The 26,236-nt window shown below is 46.0% G+C and overlaps 1 protein-coding gene across 1 annotated transcript in view; it reads left to right on the forward strand.

The window, feature by feature from the left end:
- The window catches only part of AATF (apoptosis antagonizing transcription factor), an 82,436-nt gene that overhangs the window by 38,028 nt on the left and 18,172 nt on the right, over positions 1-26,236 (forward strand). Inside the window, exons 9-11 of the mRNA XM_035139229.2 lie at positions 13,627-13,694; positions 15,979-16,059; positions 19,912-19,983. Of these exons, the coding sequence (XP_034995120.2) occupies positions 13,627-13,694; positions 15,979-16,059; positions 19,912-19,983 (221 nt within the window). The remainder of the gene's footprint in view (positions 1-13,626; positions 13,695-15,978; positions 16,060-19,911; positions 19,984-26,236) is intronic.

The following is a 26,236-nucleotide window of genomic DNA, read 5'->3' on the forward strand; positions in this document are numbered from 1 at the left end:
AGCCGAGCGGAAAAAGTTGCAAGCACCTGCCCCCGTGTGTCTTTCTTTGCCCAGATGTGCTCCGCTTTTCATGCTTGTAAATGAACAGCTATCTCGGGCCCACCACCCATTGAGAGATAGCACCGTTCCCTTTTCCACGGGGAGTTCCTTTGTAAAAGGAATTGGGGGGGCGGACGACTTTTGTAGCTGCATTCCATTGTGCGCAGCCTTCGGCAGAACGCATAACCCATGGTGGCATAAGTGGGTGTGCCCAGACACACTGCTCTCCTTTGAGGCAAGCAAGCGGCATTATCGCTAGAGTAGGGCGAAAAAAGCAGGGCCAGCGAGCAGCGGGACCTGAGCAAAGTTTCTGTGCTTGAGGGTCCCCACTCCTGTTTTACATGCTATCAATGACACACAGGCACCACAGCCCCAGCAACAAAGTTCTCAATTTCACAGCTTGTAGCCATATAATATAGGATAGCACCAACAGTTCTTTTTTCTTTTTTTGAAAGGCATCTCTTTAAGACCTTATTTAAATGATGATGATGATGAACCAGGCTTTTTCAGGGGTAGCTTTGTTGGATGTTGTTCCCCTTTGGCTTTACAGATGGACTTAATCTGTTCTTACAGTTGTAAATTTGTATTTTTGTGTCTCCTTTCTTTTTATTGGTACACTGCCAGGATGTTTTTCAAATGGTGGGTGGTTTATAAATCCTTTAAATAAATCGTGTAGCATATGTGCAGACAGAGAGAGGAGGGAGGAAAAGAAAGAGAGAGATGAACATAGTAGGATGGACACAGAGAAGGGCAGGCAGAATTCTCTTTCCGCAATAGGGCTTTTCAGCTATGCAAGTACTATGGGAGATTTAGGGGCCCTCTGGAACAGCGCTGGGGTGGGACAGGAAATTGGGAGTATTTGGCAGGGGTACTTTGCCCCCTCCTCAGTTAATCGGGGTGCCAGGGTTAATCTAAATTAAGACTTAAAACGCATAGAGGTCTTGGAAGGGAGCACCTGACTTTCAAGCAAATGGAGCTGCCAGGCTCTGCTTTGTGTGTGGTTGGCCATTTCCCGAAGTGCGAGGGGTGTGGAGGAAGGAGCCTCGACTTCCAACAGAGCACATCAATGGCGGGTGTGGAAATGATGAGTGTGCAAATGGTGGATGAGTCTATACAAAAGGAGGGAGGAACTGCCTTTGGCCATGACTTACATATCACACATTCGTCGCTTTGACGTGCTGCTGTTAGGCTGCACCTGCTTGAACAGAGAGCAAGAGGGAGAGGCGGGGGGGAGGACGACGTTTTCCAGGTGCTGCCAACATCTGGCAGCTCAGCAGGGGCTGGTCCTGACTCCTGGCTACCCTACTGTCTCTAAATACGGTCCTTGGGAAGCGTGGGGGCTTCAATCACTTCCTTGGATTTGGCAGTGGGCTGCGAGGGCTTATCCGTGCCTCGTACATCACGCTCGAGACATCTGCTCAGCTGAGAAATACACCTTCGTTTCTCTTTTCTTCTTCTTTTGCTTCTTTTTGCTTCACACCCACCCACAACCGTCAGCTTCTCTCTCTCCCTTCCAGTCCCCAATATGCTTCTTGGGGGAGATGATCTGTTAAAAGATTACCACTTCATTGTGCCCCAAGTAATTGTGGGAATGCTAGGCCACCTTGACAGGCTCTGTGTAGCCGTACCTGTTCCACTGACCTGGCTCATTTTCCTCCTGCTCAGTAGGATTTGGCAAAGAAATTGGACCTGGAGCCTTTTTCAACGACAAGCCTGAGAGGCGAGTCGGGGAGCGGATGCACGTGTTTTCTGCCAGCCTCCCACTTAAAAGTGGCTTCATAAAGGACCTTCCTTTTTATTTGTTAGGCGTGTGAGCCAGAGCTTGGAAGCTGCTTTGGGGGAGCGAGGGGTTGGATTGGAAGAGCACAAGTCGATCAAAATTGACCCAAGACTAGGTGCTGAATGCCTGGGTCTGCTACTCCCCACATGATCCTATATGGACTAGATGAGCATCATCAGAGCCCCTTCTCTGCATGCTTCCTCCTCTGAAGGGAGGGGTGGAGAGGCAAAAAGGGGCTTTTTTCAGTTGTGGCTCTCTGATTGCAGAGTGCTCTCATCAGAGAAGTACCCCATCACAGTCAGCTTTTAGCCTCTCGAGGAAATGAAGAGAGCTCATTTGGATCGGGCCAGTGGCCCATCTAGTCCAGCAGTAGCCAACCAGATGTCCAAATGAGAAGTTCCAAAGCAGGACCTGAGTGCAACTACAGCTCTCTCTACCTGCGATTCCCAGCAATTGGTACGAACAAGTATCGCGCGAAGGAGAAGCACAGCTGTCATGGCTAGTAGCCACTGATAGCCCTCTCCTCCATGAATTTGTCTATGATCGTATTTTAAAGCCATTCAACTTGGTGGCCGTCACTGCCTCTTGTGGCAGCGAGTTCCGTAGTTCAACTATGCGCTCTGTGTGGTGAAGGGAATTCTTCCTTTCTGGCCCGAATCTTCTAACATTCAGCTTCATTGGATGTCCACAAGTTCTAATGTTAGGAGAGAGGGTGGACATTATTTTAGTTCTCCACTTTCTTCGTGGTAGTGTGCTCCTGAATTCCAGGCATCACATGCAGGGAGAATGCCCTTGTGCTTCTGCTCACCTGGGGCATATGGTTGGCCGCTGTGAGAACAGGATTGCAGAACTAGACGGCCTCTTCTTGAGTCCTTAATTACTGGATCTTTTAACTGCTTAAGCACTTCCAGCTCTGATTTTGCAGGCACATGTTGGGTATGACTTTAAACAAGGCAACTTCAGTGCGCACTCTCTCTTTCTCACACACACACACACATGAGATTTCTGATAATGCCATGCAGACAAGTAATTACAAAATCCAGCAAACTATTACAAGTCAATAATGGTGAAAAATGGAGAGAGGAAGTGGGCTTTTTTTCCTTCTTCCATCCTGACAAGTTGGTTTACCTTAATTAAACTGGTGAGCGATTAATATGGACAGTTGATCTTGTGGCTCTCATTAGATGCATTTAGAGGTTGGTTGTTTTTTTTTTGCGAAAATAGGAGCTGCCTGCAACTATTCCATAGGTTAATGGCAATACAATAATCTTATCATAGGCATGTGTCTCTGGAATGGCTGAGTAGGTGGTTAATAGGACGTTTTTAAAGCTTGGTCTGGGGGCTCCTCTTAATGGGTTACGAAGAAGAGGGCATGTCCTTTTTTCTGTTGCTTTTCACAGTTACGCAGTTTTCCCCAGCGGCATTCTTTATATTTAATTTTTGGTGGGTCGTTGCTGAGCTGGTGGTAGATGTAATTAATGCCTAACCTTCAGCAGCTCTGGATCGGTGTTGGTATATTCATGGTGAAGCTGACATTTAGAAGCTAAGAAGAGCTGTGCTGGATCAGGCCAATGGATCCTGTCCTCACAGTGGCCAGTGAGATGCCTGTGGGAAACTCAAATGCTGGACTTGAGCGCAGCAGCCCTCTCCCCTCCTGCAGTTTCCAGCAACTGGTATTCAGAAGCGTATTGCCTCTGGCAGGAATGTAGCCACCATGGATAGTAATGGGAAGCACGAAAGCAGGACCTGAGCCCAGCAGCACCCTGTCCACCTGCAGTTCTCAGCTCCCAGTCAGCTACTGTGGAGGTAGAACACAGGCGTGCTGTTGAGTAATGGTTAGTAATGTTAATTTGCAACCTTCCTGTTGCAGAACTGATAGCTTTCTGTGACTCTCCACAGGTGGATTTAGACATGCGCTTGCGAGGTCTAATTCTCAGTGTTTGTTTTCGCCCATAACCAGGTTTAGAGGGGCACTTTCGCCTTTCTGACTGTTGGCTGCTGATAGCTTGTTGCCCCAAAACAGTAGGATACTTTTCCAGTGTGTAGCCAACCTGGACCCTGCGATCCTCATCAGAGGTCCTTCTTTGTGTGCTTCCTCCGCAAGAGGTCTGGAGGTTGGCAATACGAAACTGGGCCTTTTCTGTGGTGGCTCCCTGCTTGCGGAATACTCTCCCCAGTAAGCCTCGCCTGGTGCCTTTGTTACATATCTTTAGGTGCCAGGTAGAAAAAGAAACATTCCTCATCTCCCAGACCTTCGGCTAATTAAATCTATGACCTTTAAGACTGTGGTTTGGGGGGGGGGTATTATTTTTGCTTATTATGGTATGCATTTTTGTGTGGTTTTTTTAATGTGTAACCTGCCCTGTGATCCTTGGATGAAGCGTGGTATAGAAATCTAAACAACAGCAGCAATAATGAACTCTGTACACGAACATTGGGAGAGTTCTGCTGGATCAGGCCAAAGGCCCATCTAGTCTAGCATCCTTTCATCGCAGCAGCCAACCAGATATCCATGGGAGAGCTGCAAGAAGGCTCTGAGTGCAAGAGCAGTCTCTCCACTTGTTTCCCCCAACAACTGGCATACAATAGCATTACCGCCTCCCAACAGTGGAGGCAAAACAATACCATCTTGGCTTTGTAGCCCTTGACCCTCCCTGAATCCGCCTAACCTACCGTGTTGGTGGCGGCCGTCATTGCATCTTGTAAATGGACGAAGAGAAAGAGGGAGATGGAGGATGAATGAGGGCATTAGAAAAGGCATGCCTGGATCAAACCAAGGGCCTATCTAATCAGCCCAAATTAACAAACGAAGTGCCTTTGGAAAGGGGCCTCCCCCAAAGTTCCCCCAGCTACTGGTACTCTTATGCATAGCTAGGTTATGCAGAGCTAGGAAGGGCTGGTCCCCTGTTTCAATTCTGTGCCATTTCATATATGCTCACTCATATGATCTTAAAAAACAAAATGAAAAATTGCACCCACCTGACTTGCCACTAAAACAGGCATTTTTGTGCACCACCTGCCCTCACTGTGCATGCTTTCCAGTGCATATTAGAACATACTTTTTATTAATTTTACAAAATACAAAAAAGCAAAAAAAAAAGGTACATACTTAAACCCCTTTTCCACCTCCTTCCTACCCACCCACATGGGTCCTCCCCTGCCACAGAAGTATCCCATGTATGTGAACAGTCAGAGATGGTCCATTTTATGCTTGGGTTTCTGTCCTCCCCCCCCTCCCCTGGCCCCAAAGCCCCCCCCTGCCACCAGGGAGCTCCAGCAAACCAGGGCAGTACGCAGGAGGACATCCATCCAACCATCTATTGTCATACCAAAAAAAAAAAAAAAAAAAAAAAAGAGAAAAATAGAAATAGGAAAAAAGGGGAAAAAAAAGAAAGGGCGAAAAAAGAAAAAAGAAAAAACAATACAAAACAAAAAAATTTTTCTTGCATTCATAGTTGTAAAACCATATTTTGTGGGCTTCCCCTCCCCCCCCCTTCCCCGGTTTTCATCCCTTTTTTATCATCTGCAACAGTTTCTTACTTTATAAAAATACACCTTTGCATCTTATACAACTTATAAATCAATTGTTAACATTTTCATCTAATATTCAAATCACTGAGAAATCAAACTCCCATTTTCTCTTCCCGTGCCTAATTTTTTGTTTTTTCTCCCTCTATAAGCCTCCATATTTTCACATTTTCCAAAATCCATTCACTTTTAAAACTATAACTATTCTCAATTTAACCTTACATCCCCGATTGCCGGCTTCCCCCCCCAATCCAGTAAATTCCAAAATCAGCAGACCAGTTATAAACCTGTTAATCCATCCTTAATCACAACATCACTTTCCCTTCACCCCACCCCCTGTTTACAGTCTTTTGTCATCCAGGCCACCATACAGGACCCCTGAATTTCTTCTCTTCTCTGCATATTTTTTCCTTCTTCCCTGTGGGCGTTCTGGAGTTCCAATGATACCAATCGTGCCCCCCTCAAAAGCAGGGCACTCCATCCAACTTTTTGTAGAGTAAAGTCATCATTTTTTTCGTGGTGTGCTTCATTTTGTGTTGAATCATCACAATCCTCATCTTCTTCTTTTCCTTCCCCATCATTGTCATTCTCACATTCATCTTTTTCAGCGTCAAAAGCTTCATCTCCTAAAAAATCATATTCCGCCATCACCTCCTGGAATTTTTCCTGTAACTCTTGCCGTCGTGTCTCCTCTTGACATAACTCTATTCTTGTTTCCCACATTAAGGTCAAAACAGACCGCTGGAACTCAGGGGAACACTTTTTTGTTGACATATTTCAGTCCTGCCAAGGTCAAAACTTGTCACGTGGGGTGGAATATGATCACAGTTTATTTTTCGACTCCATTTTAACAAGCTGGCTGCATTCTTCAAGTCTTATTGACAATAAAGTTCGAACTCACATTTCACAAACACTTAAGCCAAAAAAGAAATTCCACAAAGTCCAGAAATACAAAGTGAAGTAAAATTTGACTTATAAAACCTGACAACTCACTGGGTTGTCTGGGCTGCCGGCTCCCGAGTGGAAAGGTTTTTTTCTTAGGCTGTGCCTCTTATTGCAGAGCAGTCATAAACCGCAGTCTCTCTCCCCTTTTCACCCTGCATCAAAGGGGAGATTCTCTTTGATGCCTTTGAGGGATCCTTTGAATTGTAAATCTTCTGTTTATGGCTTCGGGTTTCTATTTACTGTCTCTTTTGTTGCCGTGGGGGGGGGGTGGCTTCCTCTTTTCTCCCCTCTCTCCCAGATCCAAATTGTTTTATAATAATCCAAATCATGAGGTTACTTACAGTCTTTTCCAATCGTTTTATTTTCGGAAGAATCCAGCGCTCTCCGCCTTCGGCTTGAAGCTTCTCCCTGCTAGAATAACGTTGCCGCTCAAAATGGCCCCCGCGACTTCTACCCTCCTCGCTCCGGAGCTCTTATTAGAGCTAGCCGAAGAGTTGGGGAGTCCGGATTGGGTCTGTGCCGAGCAAATTGCCCTCGGGACGCCCTTCCCGAGGTTCTAAGGGGCGCAGCGTCGCTCTCGCTGCCCTCCCCACTCCTAGCAGAGACGGGCCGTCTCGGAGACGAGACAAAGCCCCGCCGATCGACGCTGGCGCTGAACCCGGAAGCCTCCAGTGCATATTAGACACACTTTCGTGTACGTTTTTAAAAACCACATCACAGACATTCATATATTTGAATGCTTTTCAGGACATTTGCCCCCTGTGTGCATTTCCCTACATCGCAAAATTGTGAGACATGTGTAGTAACTCGCCCGTGGTGCAAAGGGAACGTTAGCATCGCTTGAACTCTGTTTTCTTTAGGCCCTACCTGGCTCTGCCTGCCACTGGGACGTGGCCCTTGGAACCTTGCCCAGAAGGGAATGTGGTCCCTGGGCTGAGAAAGACTTCCTGCCGCTGACCTTGGCAAGTTTCAGCCTTCCGAGGCAGGCTATAAGGGGGGACAGTATTAGGAGATTTGCATCAGTGGAAGTCGTTCGGTGCCAGTTTGATTGAGAGAACTCGCCAGCCACAGTTTTATTCCAGTTCCTCAACCACCACCATTTCCTTCCCCTCTGCCTCAATCTTCACACATCGGGGGCTTAGTGCTGATAGTGTGATTTACTTGCGTTTCCTACTTAATAATTAGACACTGGGAGACTCCATCTGTCACTCCTAATGGAATACGTGGGGGTCTGACTAGAGTTTTTCTGTTTTGACTAATAAATTCTAACTGGGATTGCTGAACCTAATGAAATATTACAACTTCAGGAACGGAGAGTGGTGTTCTTTTTCTTTCTCATTCCTCCCCCCCCTCCATTCTTTTTCTTCTTCTTCTTCCTCCTCCTCCTCTTCTTCTTCTTCTTCTTCTTCTTCTTCTTCTTCTTCTTCTTCTTCTTCTTCTTCTTCTTCTTCTTCTTCTTCTTCTTCTAAGACCCTGTAGTGGAATCTTTTTTTAAAAAAAAATATTTTGCTGCTTCCTTCAGTAAATTGGTTTATCATTCATCTTCTTACTCTGAAGCCTTGGCTCTGCTCTGGAACCTGGTGCAGTCTGTGTGTGCGTTTGTGCTGGCTGCAAGGCCATAGGACAAAATAGCAGAAAAACAAATCAATTAAAACACACACACACACACACAAAACCAATACAGTCATACCTCAGTTTAAGTGCGCTTCGGTTTGAGTACTTTCAGTTTAAGTACTCCCCGGTCCCGCCTGGAACGGATTAATCCACTTTCCATTACTTTCAATGGTAAAGTTCGCTTCAGGTTAAGTACAGACTTCCGGAACCAATTGTGTACTTAAACCGAGGTACCACTGTAATAGCAGAGGCACCTATGCAGAGCCAACCAGACTTTTTCCATTGGGTAGTGTCCCTTCCCTGTCTGTGTCTTAAGTTTCCCTTAAAAAAGAAAAGAAAAGAATTTCCATTGTTAACATGACTTCAGTGGGTGGGAGAAAGGATAGCTCAGTTGGTAGAGCATATGAGACTCTTAAATCTCAGGGTCATGGATTCAAATCCCATGTTGGGCAAAAAGATTCCTGCCAGCAACCCAGTGAGGTAGATTAGGCTGAGAGGGAGAGAGACATTCGCTGTCCCAAGGTCACCCAGCGAACTTCATGGCCAAGTGGGGATTCGGACTCTGAATTCCCAAGTCCTGCTCCAACACTAAACCCTACAGCACACTGCACACACACACAAACACAGAAACTAGCTAGGTCAGAGATGGGAGACCCCTCTCCTGATTGCTGAATTGATGCTTTTGAATTATGGAGGAGACCCTTGGGAGTCCCATGGACTGCAAGAAGATCAAACCTATCCATTCTGAAGGAAATCAGCCCTGAGTGCTCACTGGAAGGACAGATCGTGAAGCTGAGGCTCCAATACTTTGGCCACCTCATGAGAAGAGAAGACACCCTGGAAAAGACCCTGATGTTGGGAAAGATAGAGGGCACAAGGAGAAGGGGACGTCAGAGGACGAGATGCTTGGACAGTGTTCTCGAAGCTACCAACATGAGTTTGACCAAACTGCGGGAGGCAGTGGAAGACAGGAGTGCCTGGTGTGCTCTGGTCCATGGGGTCATGAAGAGTCGGACACGACTAAACAACAACAATGGATGGGGAACCTCAGGCACTGGCCTCTGGGCCTCTTTCTCCAAAGTGTGCCAGGAGTTCTTGATACAAAGAGTGTGGTGGATGCTCAGAGCAGAAGCCCAGGGCATGAGTGTTTGTGCTAGAAAAAGAGACCTATTGATTTCGTCGGTGGAAGTGTGGTGTTTGTGTAGGACTGCAGACTAAGTTTATCTAACTTGGGCGGCTTTCTAACCCCCAACCCCCATGCAGAATTTGCCCCCTTTTCTTCCCCTACCTGGCCCCAAAGGCAGTTGTCTACACAGCCCCCCATGCTCATGTGACAGATCCACCAAGCGAACTTGCCCAGAAGGAACAATTTGCCGTGAAGGTAAATACGCTTTGCTGCAGAGTATTCAAGCTTTCTTTTCCCCCTCTCCCTTTCCAAAAATAAGATCAACCATACCAGCCGGCGCTGTAGGAGAAGAAGCAAGGCATCTAATAAGTATCTCCTTCGTTTTGCTCCACTCCAGACTCTTTGCTCCCGTGATATTGACTGGGCAAAAGGAGCAGCCCATTTTCTCCCCGAGCCCCAGAGGGCAACTGTTTACAGAGCGGTGCCGCGGTTAACACGGGTTTTAACGTGTCGCCCGTCTGCGTAAGGCTGGATTTGGATCTTGTACTTAGCTGCCAGGAGTGACTGTGATGAAGTGGGAGAGATAAACTGATAGATTGTGTGCCAGGAAGATGTTGGGGAATCAATCAGATAAACAGGGCAAAGAGAGAGAGAGAGGGAGGGAGGGAGCTTGCTGGGTTTATTCTCTCTGCTCCCTCCCCTGCGGGAACAAAGCAGCGGCCTCTCTGCCCCTTAACGGCTCTGAATGTAATTGCTGCAGTAATAAGAATTTAAAGGGTGTGTGTGTAAGCAAATGGAAAAAGCATCGCAGGGGGCTTTTTAATTGCCTTTATGTTTTTTAATAGAAGAGTTGTTGAGGAGGGAAGGAGAGATTTAAATAAATATATACACACATCCTTTAGGTGTCTATCTGTTAAGGGCAGCAGGCCAGGTTGGGTGAAACCTTTCTGGGATCCGTCTCTGTGTGTGTTTGTGTGTATTTGTGCATATGTGTGTTTGTGTGGTGGGGAAGCCAAGAGTAAGCCACTTGGGACCTTCTGTATGCAAAAACCGCAAGCGAGTTGCATTTTCAAAGGAAGGATTTGAACCCTCCTTAAAATATGCGGGCCATAGCTACTCTATTCCGAACTTTAAAATGGAAAGCGTAATGCTGGTGGTCAACAAAAGAGGTTTAAAGACTGTCTCAAGGCAAATCTAAAAAATGTAGTTTAAACAACTGGGAAATACTGGTCTGCGAGTGCTCCAGTTGGAGAACAGCCTTTACCAAAGGTGTCATGGGCTTTGAAGACACTTGAACTCAGGACGCAAGGGAGAAATGTGCTAAGAGGAAGGCACGCTTGGAAAATCCACACTCTGATCAACTCCTGCCCGGAAACCAATGTCCACACTGTGGAAGGATGTGTGGTTCCAGAATTGGTCTCCACAGTCACAGACTCATTGTTAAAACCGTGTTTATGGAAGACAATCTTACTTGGCTACGAGTGATTGCCAAAGAAGAAGAAGTGAGTAGAGCATCGGCTTTGCATGAGTGCAACTGTGTCGTATAACTTAAGGAGGACTAGAAGTTTGCAGTGCCTGTTTTAAAGTGAAATCGGGGGTTCCCAGGAATCTCACAAAACGTGTTACGTTTTCAACTGTGTTGCTGCCTTTTGTTATCGAGCCAGAAGTGGAACATAGCCATGCATCGAACATTATCTTGAGCATTAACGCATCCCACTTCTGGTTTGCATTGAAATCCAAAACAGCCCCAAACCCACTTGTTTGGGCTTAAAAGATCGTTAGCTCGCCTGTTCCCCCCGTCCCCCGTCCCCCCGTGTAGAGATGGATGCCTTTATCCACCTTTTCTTTCCCTGTGTTTTCTGCCTGACCTTTTAAAGATTCTCTGCTGATATAGATGGGGTGGATTAAACTAATCATAAAATGATGAAGGGAAGCCTGCAACGCTCATTGATTTCGTCTGAAATTAACTGTAGTACAATAAGTCTTCCTAATGGCATTCTGTGTTGCGCTCCAAAGCGAGTTCCAGCTTCCTCCTATTCTCAACCCCCACCCCACCCTCCACAATTTATCTTGCCCCAAAGGGACCCCTCCCCAGCATTCTTGATGAAGAAACTATTGCAACGCCATCTACTCCCTTTCCAAAACAGAAGGCGGCTTACAATAATACGTCAGAGCCAGTGTAAAGCCCCCCCCCCCCCTGATTACCAGGATTTAAGACAGGCCTGGGGGCAGGGCAAGTGTGGCCCTCTGGGCTTCTCTATCTAGCCCTCTGAACTTCTTGAAACACATCCCACTGACCCGGCTTTGCAACCTCCTTGAGCAGCGGCCAGCAAACTTTTTCAGCAGGGGGCTGGTCCAATGTCCCTCAGACCTTGTGGGGGGCCGGACTATATTTTTTTGGGGGGGGGAAATGAACGAATTCCTATGTCCCACAAATAACCCAGAGATGCATTTAAAATAAAAGGGCACATTCTACTCATGTAAAAACACGTGGGCCGGATTTAGAAGGCGATTGGGCCGGATCCAGCCCCCGGGCCTTAGTTTGCCTACCCATGCCCTTGAGTGTTTTTGCCTGGCTGTAAAGTGTCTGTGCGTTCTGATAGTGCCTCTTGCTCTTGCCTAGATGGAGGACACAATGATAAAGGCATCCTGAGCAAGTTTGCAGATGACACCAAATTGGGAGGGGTGGCTAATACCCCCGAGGACAGGATCACACTTCAAAATGACTTTAACAAATTAGACAACTGGGCCAAAGCAAACAAGATGAATTTTAACAAGGAGAAATGTAAAGTACTACACTTGGGCAACAAAAATGAAAGGCACAAATACAGGATGGGTGACACCTGGCTTGAGAGCAGTACATGTGAAAAGGTTCTAGGAGTCTTGGTAGACCACAAACTTGACATGAGTCAACAGTGTAATGCAGCAGCTAAAAAAGCCAATGCCATTCTGGGCTGCATCAATAGGAGTATAGCATCTAGATCAGGCATCCCCAAACTTCGGCCCTCCAGATGTTTTGGACTATAATTCCCATCATCCCTGACCACTGGTCCTGTTAGCTAGGGATCATTGGAGTTGTAGGCCAAAACATCTGGAGGGCCGCAGTTTGGGGGTGCCTGATCTAGATCAAGGGAAGTAATAGTACCACTGTATTCCGCTCTGGTCAGACCTCACCTGGAATACTGTGTCCAGTTCTGGGCACCACAGTTCAAGAAGGATATTGACAAGCTGGAACGTGTCCAGAGGAGGGCAACCAAAATGGTCAAAGGCCTGGAAACAATGCCTTATGAGGAACGGCTTAGGGAGCTGGGTATGTTTAGCCTGGAGAAGAGAAGGTTAAGGGGTGATATGATAGCCATGTTCAAATATATAAAAGGATGTCATATAGAAGAGGGTGAAAGGTTGTTTTCTGCTGCTCCAGAGAAGCGGACTCGGAACAATGGATTCAAGCTACAAGAAAGAAGCTTTTACCTAAACATTAGGAAGAACTTCCTGACAGTAAGAGCTGTTTGACAGTGGAATTTGCTGCCAAGGATTGTGGTGGAGTCTCCTTCTTTGGAGGTCTTTAAGCGGAGGCTTGACAGGCATATGTCAAGAATGCTTTGATGGTGTTTCCTGCTTGCCGGGGGTTGGACTGGATGGCCCTTGTGGTCTCTTTCAACTCTTATTATTCTATTATTCTAATGTCTGTAACCTGCTGTGCAAAGGTAAAAATTTAGGTTTGTTGCCCCAGCCACTTCCGCCTCTGGTCCCAACCAACACCTTACACGTGGCCCTCGGAAGGTTGTCTAGAAGGGAATGTGGCCCTTACCGCTGGAATTTTTTTTCCCCCATTGTGTGCTTTCAGTAGTCTCAAAGCTTTTGCTGAGTAAGGGAGCTTTTCAAAGAAGGAAATACAAATGGCAGAGGCCAGGGGTGGAGCACCTGCTTTCAATGCAGAATGTCCCGGGTTCAATCCCCAACATCCCTTGGAAGGACTGCGACAGTAGTCTTTGTCTGAAACCCTGGAGAAATCTTGCCAGCCAGGGTTGGTTATATACTGAGCCATTGGTAACCATGGCCTGACTCTGCATTATTCTGGTTAAAAAACCTCTTTGAGGTTTAATTCAAAGCTACTTTATGCGATATAGATTTGAGGAAATAAAGAAGCCGATGGCGTACTACTGCTGGCATGGGAGGGGAGGGTGAAATTCATGGTTCTGGTTCTCATTCCTTGAGTTCAGAAGCTGGGTAAGATCCGTTGGGAGTTTCGGCGAATTCATTCCAGCGGTGTGCAGAAAGAAATGATCTGGCAAGGCTGCTGGTTGAAGGGACAAGGGACGCTTGATATTTATGGTTCATGGCCAGCAAAGCCATTCTAAGTATAGGAGCCAAGATGTTAACACTGGCCTGCTAACTTATATGGAGTGAGCCTGGGGAAGAAGCAGGAAGGAAGTAAAGCCTAGGCGAGAAGGAACAGCAGTCTGGCTTTCTTTTCTGTCGCCCACCTTCCCCCCCAACAAGGTGGTTGTCCAAACCCAGTCTGAGAATTTCACAATCTTGTATTGCTCTTTTCAAAAAAACAAAACATGGCTTCCTCTTTCTTCATTTTCAGCTCCTCAGGGAACTTATTGAACGCAAAACCAGCTCCTTGGACCCCAACGACCAGGTGGCAATGGGCAGGTAAGTGGCCTGTTTAAATTGTGAGTACTTTTGTCAGAGGTCCTTCTTCTGGCTACCCCTGCCTTGAAACATTGCACGAAGGGCAACACACTGCTGGCTTGTGCAGGGTAGTGCAATGAATACTCAAGTCTTGAGTTTGAATTGTAATCTTTGCAAAAAGGCAAGGGGATAGGTGGGATGTGATTTGTGTTTATCACACCACGTTTGTGTGTGCCAAAGATATTTGGAGGAGACTGAATTGGAGGGAAGGGGGTGGACAGGAGGCAGGGAATGAAAATTCTTCCTGCTAGTTAACGCACATTTTTATTTTTAAGCTAGAAGCTGGCATTGCCTTCACCTGATTTACTTGTCGGGGAGCCCGGCATCGCAGGGTGGGGTGGGGTGGAATCTCAAAATCCAATTACCACAATCTTAATATAATCTTAATTACCGCAATCTATTTTATTGTAAAGTCAGATAAATGTACAATGTAATCACCACTTAAGTGCGGGAGGTTTTTTGGGCTGCCTCCTGTTTAAATGATAGCAGAGCCTTGTTTCCATAATATTCCAGGCATACCACCAAATAAACAAAAACAAAACACCACCAGGCAATATTTTAACAAGGATGAAAACCGTTTCACCGATGCGCCTGAGCTTTTTTCTTTTTTTATACGCATCAAACAGCTTATGGGCAGTGATTTGTATGCAACTGACTCCAGCTCAGTTTTTAGTTGTGTGTGTGTGTGTGTGTGTGTGTGTGTGTGTGTATGTGCATCCATCCTGGATATATGTGGCTGTGTACATACTATACCTTTTAAAGCACATTCAGAGCACTGTCACACTGCCCCCAAATCCTGGGAACTGTAGTCCCCCCCCCACAGAATTATAATTCCCAGCACCCTTAACAAACTACAGTTCCCAGGATTCTTTGAGAGAGGAAATGTATTTTGAACGTGCTTTAAGGGTATGGTGTGTTCGCAGCCAGAGGTTCTTTCCTAACTCTCGTTATTGTGGTTTTTTCCTTCTCTTTTTAATGTTTTTCCAAATTTTAGCTGGTGGCTGTTTTCCAAATGTGTAACATTCATTAACCAGATTTATAAATATTGCTGTGTGTGGTGATGGGATGTGTGTGTGTGTGTTTTCACTTTTTAACAAAGCCTTTTTTTCTAAGCACCGAAGTGGAGATAGAAACAAGGGTTTGCCCCTTAGCTCTACATTCAACTCTGGGGATACAGAAAATGGGCTCTTAGGCAGCTTTAAGGCAATCGTATTTTTAGCTGCACTGCAGTTCTGGCCTTCCTGCAGAGCCAATAGCTGCCAAGTCTCCCGTTTTCCCCAGGGAAACCCCTTTTTTACTTACCTTTTCCCGGTGGTCCCCCGTATCGCTTCGTCTCCCGTTTTTCTCCGTTATTTTCTCCTGCCGGCGGCCATTTTTTTCCTTTCCGATTTGCCCTTCTATGGGCACCAAAAATGGCCACCGCCAGCTCCAAAAGTCGCATCTACGCATGTCCGGAAGTGCATAGACGTGACTTCCGGTGTTGGCGGCGGCCATTTTGGGTGCCCATAGATGGGCGGAGTGACACCGGAAGTTGCGTCGGCGGACTTCCTGACATGTGTACAAGCGACTTTCGAAGCCGGCAGCGGCCATTTTGGGTGCCCATAGAAGGGCAAAGCGACACCGGAAGTTACATCGACACAACTTCCGGTGTCAAATGGCTGCCGGTCCCGGATTCTGCAGTCCGGAACTTGGAAGGTAAGGCAGAGCCTCTGCTGCTAATATAAGCAGTGCAAGTCCTTCCTGTTCCCTCAGCTTGTTCCCTCAGCTGTCAGTACCTTTGGGTACCTCCTATGATGGTCTCTGGAAATATCCCTTCAAAAGTCCTCCATCCATGAGAGGCTGTTTGCTTCTTCCTGCTCAGTTCCTGTTTGCACTGGCTCAGCGTCTCTGGCAATCAACCACATGCCCAAATTTTACTGGGTGCCAGGGTTCAAATAAGCCTAGTGGAAGCTGATATGGGTGCCTTTCTCCCTGGGAGCTGATAGTTTTAGATTATTATTTAAATTTATCACCCGCCCTACATGCCAGGGTGGTTCACAGGACTAATACACAATATGGAGAACAGATTAAAGCAACTTACAATCAGAAAAGCTTAAGTGGCTCCTAGAAATGTACATCAGCCCAAGGGGGGGGGGGGGAGTGCATCTTCAGCATTCGCCAAAAAGCTGTGCGATGATGTCCCCACCCTCTTTCAAGGAACCATAACAATTCCTGCAGTTTCTCTCCCCCCCCCCTCCTCCCTTAGGCAATGGCTGGCTATCCAGAAACTGCGGAGCAAAATCCGGAAGAAAGTGGACAAAAAGGCCAGCAAAGGAAGGAAAATTCGGTGAGTAAATTAGGCTGGCTTGTCTTCACTTGCCGGGTCGCCTTGCACCATACATGCCCGTTTGACTGTTTCGGTCAGCCAAACTGGCACTGGTGCATAATGCTTGTTCCACACTTGTAAGAAATCAGTCTTTTAGAGTGGCTTGACTTTGGAAACTCCTTGCCTGTTGACATGAGGAAGATGCCTTCCCAGTACTATTTTTGGTGTCTGCCAAAAAAGCATTTTTGTTTAGGTAAGCCTGTCCAGGCATGTAGAAGCTGTCCTGTGCTTTAATCTGCTTTTAGCTTATTGTTGATTTCATTTTTGGGGGGTATGTTTTAAATACTTGCTTTTAACTTTTATATATATATATATATATATATATATATATATATATATATATATATACTGATAACTTTATTCTTTTGTAAACTGCTTTGAGGTTTTATTACAATCAACCGGTATATACCATATTTTTCCGTCTGTAAGACGACCCCATGGTGAACTCCAAATTAAGAAAACACCCCTCAGCAGTACTCGTGTATAAGACGAGCCCCAAACCTATTTTTTTTGGTTAAAAAACCCCCCTAGTCTTATACATGGAAAAATACGGTAAATATTGTGAAATAAAAACAAACAAACTTCGGTCTAAGGTGCTTGGCCAGTTGTAGCTCACCCTCCCATCCCACTCTGTGCAACCTGACTGCCTTCTTAGCTTTGAGTTTTATTTATTTGTTTCTTCTTATATCGATAGGCAGAGGCTATCAAAGTAGTATACAGTAAAGGAAAAAAAGGAATGGGATAAAATTGCGTTCATCATCAGAGGCGATGCAGAGGGTGGCAGCACAAGAACAGGGCCTTCTCAGTGGTGGTTCCCCATTTGGGGAATGCTCTGCCAAGGGAAGTTTGCCTGGCGCCATCATTGTTTGATCTGTCGCTGCTAGACTAAAATTCACGCCCCTGAGACTCTGAGCAGGAAGATGAGTGTGCATGGCTACAAGGCAAGTGTGCATGGTTGTGTTGCATGTGTGTACTCAGGTGGCCCACAATAGTTTCTCATGTTCCTAAATGTTTAAGCCAGGACCCCAAGCATTACAGGCTAATAATACCAACACTTTTGTTTTTAATCGAGCTTGGAAATGAATACTTAGCCAGTCCAACTATTGGAGCAATGCGTCCAGATCAGTTGTGGTTGGACTCGAACTCCTTGCATCCCTGACCGTTGGCCATGTTGGGGGGCTGATGGGAGCTGCAGTCCAGCAACACCTGGGGGGCTTCTCTGGGGCCAGCTACCACCGATTCACCTTTTTTATCCCGAGTTGTGCGTCAGAATAAATTTGAAGTAGATGTTTCTCTTTTGATGCACTGAAGCCAGAAAACCTACTGTACTGCCTTCCCTGCTGGTGTGGTTTGGTTTGGGGGGTTGGAGGTAGGGGAGAGATGGACAACGCCAAGCACCCCTTTCTCTTGTGTGCCTGTGTGACCAAAACAATAAATCCCGTGCTTAGATGGGCACTTGATAGCAAGTCAGCCGAGTGGGGCTGGGTCAGGCCTGGCATAGCAATTTTTAAGATAGATGTCATGAGATAATTTATGAAAAGAGGGTAGAGCTGCTTTGTTGGGCCTAAAAGCCTGTAATTATTGACTATCAATATTCCTTCCTGTCAGCGCCGTACGCAACTGGGATATATTCATGACTCCGCCAGAGCCCCCTGACAAGCATCGCACCACCCTGAGCTGCGCTTATACTACCTTTCTATTATTATTATTACTATTATTTCTTCTTCTTTTTCCTTTTAGCCAAAGGGATTTAGAACAGTTTTTGTCTGTGGGATTATGTCTCTCTTTCTCTTCCCCCCCTCCGTCCCCTAGTTATCAAAAACCTAAGAGGGGGAGGGGGTGACCAGGGCCGGATTTAGGTTTGATGAGGCCCTAAGCTACTGAAAGTAATGGGGCCCTTTATATGTCCAGCTGTCCTTTGTCAACAACAAATTGTTGCTGTTTTTTGTGTGCTGAATATATGCTATATGGTAATTTATGGACCTAATAGGTATCTAAAGCCATTGCACATGTTACCATGCAACCAGTGCATGCAGAATGCAATATATTTTGGAAATGTTGTTTTTCCTTTTAATTTTTTTGGGGGGCCCCAAGAGCCCCTAAGCTCTAGCTTGTTTAGCTTACACGTAAATCTGGTACTGGGAATAATGGCAAGGGGAGATCCTAGTCAAGCTGCAAGATTATAGGTCGGGGATAGAGGAACTTCAGGCCCGGGGGCCAAATATGGCCCTCCAAACTTCTCGGCACACCCCTTTTCTCACGTCATGCCCCTTTGCCATCCAATTTTACATTCCCTTTGAATGCTTTTGCTCGGCTGGAACGTGACCTTGAACTCTGACAATGCCTTTTGCTTGCCTGGATGGAGGATATAAGAAGAGGGAGTATGTGTAGAAGTTGGCAGAATTTATGGTTGTTCCTCTGCCCCACGTTTGGGGGCCCCAGACGGAGAGGCTTGTGAGGGCTGCATTTTACACACACACACACCCTGCAGTCCTGAGGTCCCATCTCCCTGGCAACATACATGGTAGTGCATAATGGTAGAATGGAGAGACAGAGAGAAAAGATAAACACACACCATAACTACCGGTAGAAATGAAAGCGGAAGAAGAGCAGCGGTCATAAAGAAAGCAAAAGTGGTTAGCAGAAGAAAGATCTGGGTGAAGAGGAAGGCACCCAAATTAGTAAGTGAAGAACACACCTTTTCTGGTCATGGCAATTTATTTGGAACAAAACAGTTTGGACATGAATGCTAAGGTGGGGAGGGTGGTGGCTAGAGGAGACCAGCGAAGCAGGAGCTCTTGGTGCAGTCATGGTTAAGCTTTGAAAGCATAGCTGCCATGCTGGCTTTGTTCTGTCTCCAAATGGCTATACTGGCCGAATCAGTGTAACAGTGGCTGGGGATCACAGGTGGGGAGAGTTCTGTTATGGGCGACTTCTTGCTTACAGGCTTCCCATTGGGGCATCTGGTTGACCACTGTGAGAACGGAAAGCTGTACTAGATGGTCCTTTGGCCTGATTCAGCAGGGCTTCTCCTCCTCCCTCTTCCTTTTTTTTTGAAATATTTTTCATTAAAGATTTACTTGTATTACAAAAGAACGTGCAATCTCTCCCCCCCCCCCCCCCGATACGGTGTTGTATCTAGTACAGTGGTACCTCGGTTTACAAACTTAATCCGTTCCGGAAGTCCGTTCTTAAACTAAAACTGTTCTTAAACCAAGGTGCGCTTTCCCTAATGAGGCCTCCCGCCGCCCGTGCCCTTCCACCGTTCGGATTCCGTTCTTAGACCAAGGTAAAGTTTGCAAACCAAGACACTATTTCCGGTTCTTCAGAGTTTGTAAACCAAATTGTTCCTAAACCAGACTGTTCTTAAACCGAGGTGCCACTGTATAGGGTTGAAGGGAAAGAGAGGTGGGAGGAGAATTGCTGGGGAGAGAAGGGGCTCTCTGGCCTTCCCACCGCTGCCTTTGTATGGCTGGGATCTGATGCTCTGAATCGAAACCTCACGCAAGCGCAGAGGGTGCTCCATCGCTTCGCTGCAGCGATTTCCATGAAGGCGCAACAGCTTTGTGGGAGGACAACAGCTCAGTAGCAGAACATCTGCTCTGCATGCAGAAGGTCCCATGTTTAGCCTGCAGTACAGCTGGGAATTGTTCCTCGCCTGAAACCCTGGAGAGCTGCTGCCAACCAGTGCAGGAAGTTCTGAGCTAAGCAGACCAGTGGTCTTGACTTGAGAAGAAGGCTGCTTTCTGCTTTCATTTCCTCTATCTGAATAGTTACAACGCATCCTCTGTGTGTGTGTGTTTCTCTTCTCAGGTATCACGTCCACAGCAAGCTGGTCAGCTTCATGGCCCCGATTGACCATTCCACGATGACTGATGATGCCAGGTTAGTAAGCGGTTAATTACGCTTCTCGGAGGGCTCTGTGACAGCTTGATATTGACCTGTTCTTCAGGCTGTCACCGTCCCTGGTTCTTTGTATCAGTTAGCCATTTGTCACCGGCACAATGTGGGCCTTCTGTCCTGGCCGGGCCAGATGGGTGCGTTTCACCGCTAGAATTGCACGCTGCGTTTCTCTGCGGTTCAGGCCGGGCTCTGCCCTTGCCATTTGCTGCTCAGACACTTCAGCTATATCTTGCTTTGTGTGTGCTTTAAAAAAGAAAATTTCCATGCAGTCAGATTGCACTGTTTTCAATGTCACCAAGAGTCTTTCGTGACATATTGTAAAGGAGAACGCATTTAAGGCCCCATCTGCAGTATAAATTTAAAGCCGTACCGTACCACTTTAGACAGCCTTGGCTTCACCCGGAGGATTCTGGGAGCTGCAGTATGTTAAGGGTGGTTGGGGAGACCCCTGCTCCCGTCACAGGACTACAGTTCCCAGAGTTCCCTGGTCTGGTTGTTAAACCACTCGGAGAACCCAGAATGCAACCTACCATAGCGTGGTAAGATTAGCACCCTCTGCCCTGCCCTCCACTGGCATGTGGCCCCCAGAAGGTTGCCTGCGAGGCGTTGTGGCCCTCGGGTTTTAATTTTTTTTAAAAAAAAATTCCACCGCAATTTTTAGCTTAGCACAGGCTTTGGTTTCACACAGACCACCCGTGGTTTTGTCCAGGCTTCCCCAACCTGGTGCCCTTCAGATGTTTGGGTCTGCGCTCATGCTTGTTTAATGTGTCATGGCATGGGGATGTGGCCTTTATCGCGGTTGCAAGAGGCAAACACGGCTACCGTTTGGGAAGCTTCTTAAAAATATAAGAAGGACGTTCCTAAGTTTCACAGGAAACTCTGTGCACCAGTTTCTACTTGTAAATGATGCACAGGTGGAATGCATAGAGCCTGTTGTCCTCGGCTGTATTTCTGGGGACCACATTTTCTATGAGGCCAAGTTAATTTCACAACGTCCAATTCAAAACTGCTCCCGGAATTTCCCCCCTCCCTTTCCTTCCATATATATATATTTTAATTCCAACCCCACCCCCCCTTTTGCAATGCAAAACCTATATAAGCATGAAAGAGGGAAGGTAATGATAACGGCACTTTCTGTAGTGCCAGTTGAAGGTAATTTCATTGTTTGCAAGTGTGAATTACGAGATTGAAAATGCAAATAATGCATTTCACAGCGGTGTGATCACGCACTGGGCTTCCCCCCCCCCCTTCCGTCATTTTGGAGGCTTGACCCAAAATAAATAAAAACACTGCATGTTTATAGTGTGAAAAATCAGGCGCTGTGGGGTAGTGGGGGGAAACAGCAGCATGCTTACAGCCTATAAAATAAATTAATTGCCTGGTGGTGGGACTTTTGGAGGTGGGGAAGAGAAGGTGCATTGAGGATTAAGGATGCAAAAGGAGTTGGGATGCACACAGTTGTCTCCAACTCAGCAGACAATAGCTTGCAGGGTGAGGGAAAGCGCCTGGGACTTTGTGAAATAGCAGTTTGGGGTGCAGATGATGGCACAGGAGCTCTGGGTAGCCAAGGCAAGAGTCAGATATGCACTTGGAGGAAAGGGGGTCTGGCATTTCAAGGTCGCTATTGGTCTGGGATTGAAGGCATTTGCGCAGAAAGCAGCTCTTTAAGGAAAACCTTGTTTGTCCACCTGCCTTATCCTTTTGAGACTTTGGTAGTCATTGCTCTGCATAACACCTCTTGAGAACTAAAAACCTGCTCTTAAATAAACAGGTTGTTTTAGTCCCTGCACGTAGCACCACATTCTGGGCTGCTTTGGGAGGAAAAGCAGGATATAAATTTAACGTTTAAAAGGATCAATTCTGCACTTCTGTGGAATTGTGACATACGGACACCCTGGAGGCATCCAGTAATTAAATAAACCCTGTGCTTTTTTTAGGATGCCAGATTCTGTACTAGGTATATACTCTCCATGTAAAATAACACTTTGCAATGGACCTTCTCTCATAAGTTCAAAGTCCCCAAGTTGTTGCAACATCAGTGGCTACCAGTCAAAATGGCTATCGATGCTTCTAGGTACCAGTTGCTGGAAACCACAGGAGGGGTGAGGAGGCTTGCACAGGGCTCCTCCTTCCATTTGATTATCCTCCATGAGAACACAAGCCTCAGGGAGTTGGGTAAAGGTGGGTAAGGATGCTCCTAGCACATGAAAGAGGACCGGGGCAAAGATTGTGCAGCCCCCCCCCCTTTCTAATTGGTCCGGAACTAGAGCAATGTTTCTAAACTTGGCAGTGCCTCTTAATGGCATCGTTAAAAGGGTTCCTCGTCGCTCCTTTCTTTATTAGCGTCTCCCTCTGTTCCTTATCAGACGGCGGGACAAACATAACTCACGGCGCAGATTTTGATCTCTAGTTAAAGAGGATTACAGCTTTGCATTAACTTGGATTGACATGGTTTATAATTTGCCCGCTGATACAGATGCTGTCAGGGACACCCACGCCATGTGCGCGCGAACATGCTCAGGCACACCTGGCGCATTGCTGTTGGGAAAGAACACTTGAACACAGCAATTTTTTTTTAAAAAAAACAACTATTTTATTTTATTTTATCCCACCTTTCATCCAAGGAGCTCAAGGTGGCGTACGTGGTTCTCTCTGTCCCCACTTTATCCTCACAACAGCCCTGTGAGGTAGGTTTAGGTAAGAGGAAAATCTAATTTATCCTCCTTCGCCCCCACTTTGTTCTTTTTTGGGGGGGGCTGCAAATACCAGGAGTAAAAAGTCTACCCCAAACAATCTCTGTGGCTTTGGGGGCACCAAGAACCCCTCTCTGCCTTGTTGTCCTAGCACCGTAAAAGGTGCCCAGATTCCATCAAATCTTATCGACCTACTGCTCGTCCTGAAGGACTTGACTCCACTGTGCTAAATTCTTCTGATTCCAATGTCCAAACTCTGGTCCACAACATCATCACCGATCGATACCACCCAGTGCCAAAACGGTGGCTGTTTTTCTGCGTTTGGGGACCTGATGTTTAGGGGTTTTCCCTCATGCCGGTCCTGCTCAAAATAGACCCATTGTTAATAGGCATGACTCATGTCAGTGGTTGAATAATAACCCAGCACAGAGAGGAAGAGTCACCTGAGTTTTCCGGCTTAGCAGTGGAGGCTGCCGCCTTTCTTTGCATAGTTCCTAATATTTTATCCCACCCTTCCTCCAATGAGGACACCATACATAGTTCTCCACCCCGTGCCCCATCCACACAACAACCCCTTGAGGTAGGCTGTGTTGAAAGATAGCCATAGGCTCGCTCTATCCACTGAGTTACGGTGGCCAGACGGTTCGGCGTTCTCTGCGGAAACTCTCGCGAAACTCTTCCTCTGTGTCAGTCACTGCCTGTCTTGCTGCGAGCTGTAGGAGGTTCTGCTAGGAAATCCGGGCATTAAAGGATTAATACGTTTCTGTGACATAAGAGTTAGCAGGGGGGAAATCTTCACAAGTTCCTAGTCTTTTACTCTGCGTACTTTGTACGTCTGGTATTAAAAACACTGAGTGGTTGGATTAGTGGGGGAATTTGGGTCTGGAGCTGTCAGTCCCACTATCTCTGCAAATTCAAGAAGTTATATTTTGAAAGTTTACTTGGGGGGTCGTTGTAACCCGCATGTGCGGCCAGCTGACCGCTTCCTTCTGCGGTTTCTGGCATTTTCACGAGTTCCACATAAAGTTCATTCTGCACTGGTGAGAAATTGGCATTATTAGTGTGGCAGCACCTATTATTATATTATACAATGGTACCTTGGCTCTCCAACTTAATCCGTTCCGGAGGTCCGTTCCAAAACCAAAGCGTTCCAAAACCAAGGTGCGCTTTCCCATAGAAAATGGATTAATGCTGGCATCCCCAAACTGCGGCCCTCCAGATGTTTTGGCCTACAACTCCCATGACCCCTAGCTAACAGGACCAGTGGTCAGGGATGATGGGAATTGTAGTCCTAAACATCTGGAGGGCCAAAGTTTGGGGATGGCTGGATTAATGGATTAATCTGTTCCAGACTTTTAAAAACAACCCCTAAAACAGCAATTTAATATGAATTTTACTATCTAATGAGACCATTGGTCCATAAAATGGAAGCAATAAACAATGTACTGCAGTCACACAATCAATCAGTAGCTGAACTGGGCTCCACAGTGTCACAAAAATAAAACAAAAAAGAGCCGCAAAAATAAAAACGCAAAATAAATAGCAAAAACAGACAGACCTCAGCATAACACTCAAAACAGAGCACATCCAGCTTCCAAAAAAAGTTCAGAAACCAAGGCATTTGAGAACCAAGGTACCACTGTATTGTATTACGTTACGTTACGTTACGTTACGTTACGTTACATTACATTACATTACATTACATTACATTACATTACATTACATTATTCTTTGGAACTCCCTGCATATTGATATTAAGCAGATGCCTTCACTGAACTGTTATCGCCGCCTGCTTCAAAATCTTTCAGTTTAGGTAAGCCTACCTGGGCGCAATGTAATTTTACATGTATGTTAATTTTTAAAATCTGCTGATTTTTATCTATATATTGATAATTCCAATATGTTTGGAAGTCTTCTTACTGCTATATACGTATATATTGGGACGACGACAACGACGACACACACGCAATAGCTCTGTTCATAGCCAGGCCTCCCCAAAAGTCAGCTCCCCTCAAGGCTTTGCAATTGAACGGGTTGTAAATGTAGGCAATGCCCTCGCAAAGCAAAATTTCCTGGACTTCTTTGGTTATGGAAATGTCCTTTAAAAAACAAAGGCGAAGAAGTAAAATAAATAAAGCTAACCTGTTAAGAGCGGCAGGATGATTTGTTGCTTTCCCCCAGCGAGACAATTTGTCATCTCTTGCGCTGAATCTGTTGCGAAACAGTCAAGCTGTGGAAGGGAAGGAACCATTTTAGGGCTGCGGGATATTGAAGTACACAAAAAAGGACCCCCTCCTTGGCCAAGTACTATTTTTTTAAAAAAACTTTTTGTTTGTGTATGTGCTCTTTTTTGTGATTTATCTGTCCAAATTGTTTGTTCTCTCTTTATTCACCCACTGGGGAAGCCGTAACTTCATTCAGCTCTGCATAGTTGACTCTGTGCTGCTTGTGGGGCTGAATATGCTTCCTTTGCACGGTCCGTTCTCGATTTCTTGGTCACAGCGGAGAGTATGCAGCAGCCGGGCGCCAAAGCCCATGCCCTGTCAACAAGGGGGATTCCTCCTTGACCAACCCCTCTAGATTCTAAGGGCGCCATTGTCCAAGTGGGATTCAGTCGCACCCCCCCAAATTCAGGCTAAGCAATTCCAGTTGATGGCGGGGCTGGCCACTTCCCCAAAAGATGGGGCTTCTTGGGATAGATAAGGAAGGTGACAGAAAAATGAAGTTGGAAAGTGTAGGAAAGAACACACTTGCTTTGACGTAGCTGTCATCTAACCTTTTTGCAAACCGATTGTGATGAATGCTCAGTGGAACTCCCTGCCTGTTGATATAAGGCAGACGTCTTCGCTGTACTCTGTTTGGTGCCTGCTAAAAACATTTTTGTTTTTCGGGCAAGTCTACCTAGATACTTAGAACGCTGGTGCGTGTTTTAATCAGTTTTTAGTTTTTAGTTGATTTTAATTTTTTGAGTGTTTTAAATTGTTGTTAATTATTTTCTCAACATAGTTTTACCTTCTTTGAAAACCGCTTTGAGGTTTTGATTTTTTTAACAATTCAGTAGTGTATGGATGTTATGAACTAACTAACTAACTAACTAACTAACTAACTAACTAACTAACTAACTAACTAACAGGAAGGGCCTTAAGCTTCAATTGTCACATCCTTTTGGGTATATCTTCACAGCAATATTTTTTATTTCTATTAAATAATCATCTTCATTATTATATTAATAATCTCCATTATTATATAATAATAATAATTATATTAATTGAGGTGTCTCCTTTCACTTAAACCTCAAGGCGAGGTTTAAACCTTAAATCTCCTAAAAACAGGTTTAAAACAATTTTAAAAATGTATAAAGTTGGGTCTTTATATACCTAAGCACTTAAAGCAGATAGATCCCCCCAATCACAGCTGCCAAGTCTCCCATTTTTTGCGGGAAACCCCCGAATTTCCTACCTGCCAGGGAGGCTCCATTTCGGGTGCCGCTCTGCCCATGTCTGGGCACCAGAAATCGGGTAGTGCCGGCACCGGAAGTTGCT

The sequence above is a fragment of the Zootoca vivipara genome, chromosome 15 (genome assembly GCF_963506605.1).
Source record: "Zootoca vivipara chromosome 15, rZooViv1.1, whole genome shotgun sequence".
NCBI lineage: Eukaryota > Metazoa > Chordata > Lepidosauria > Squamata > Lacertidae > Zootoca > Zootoca vivipara.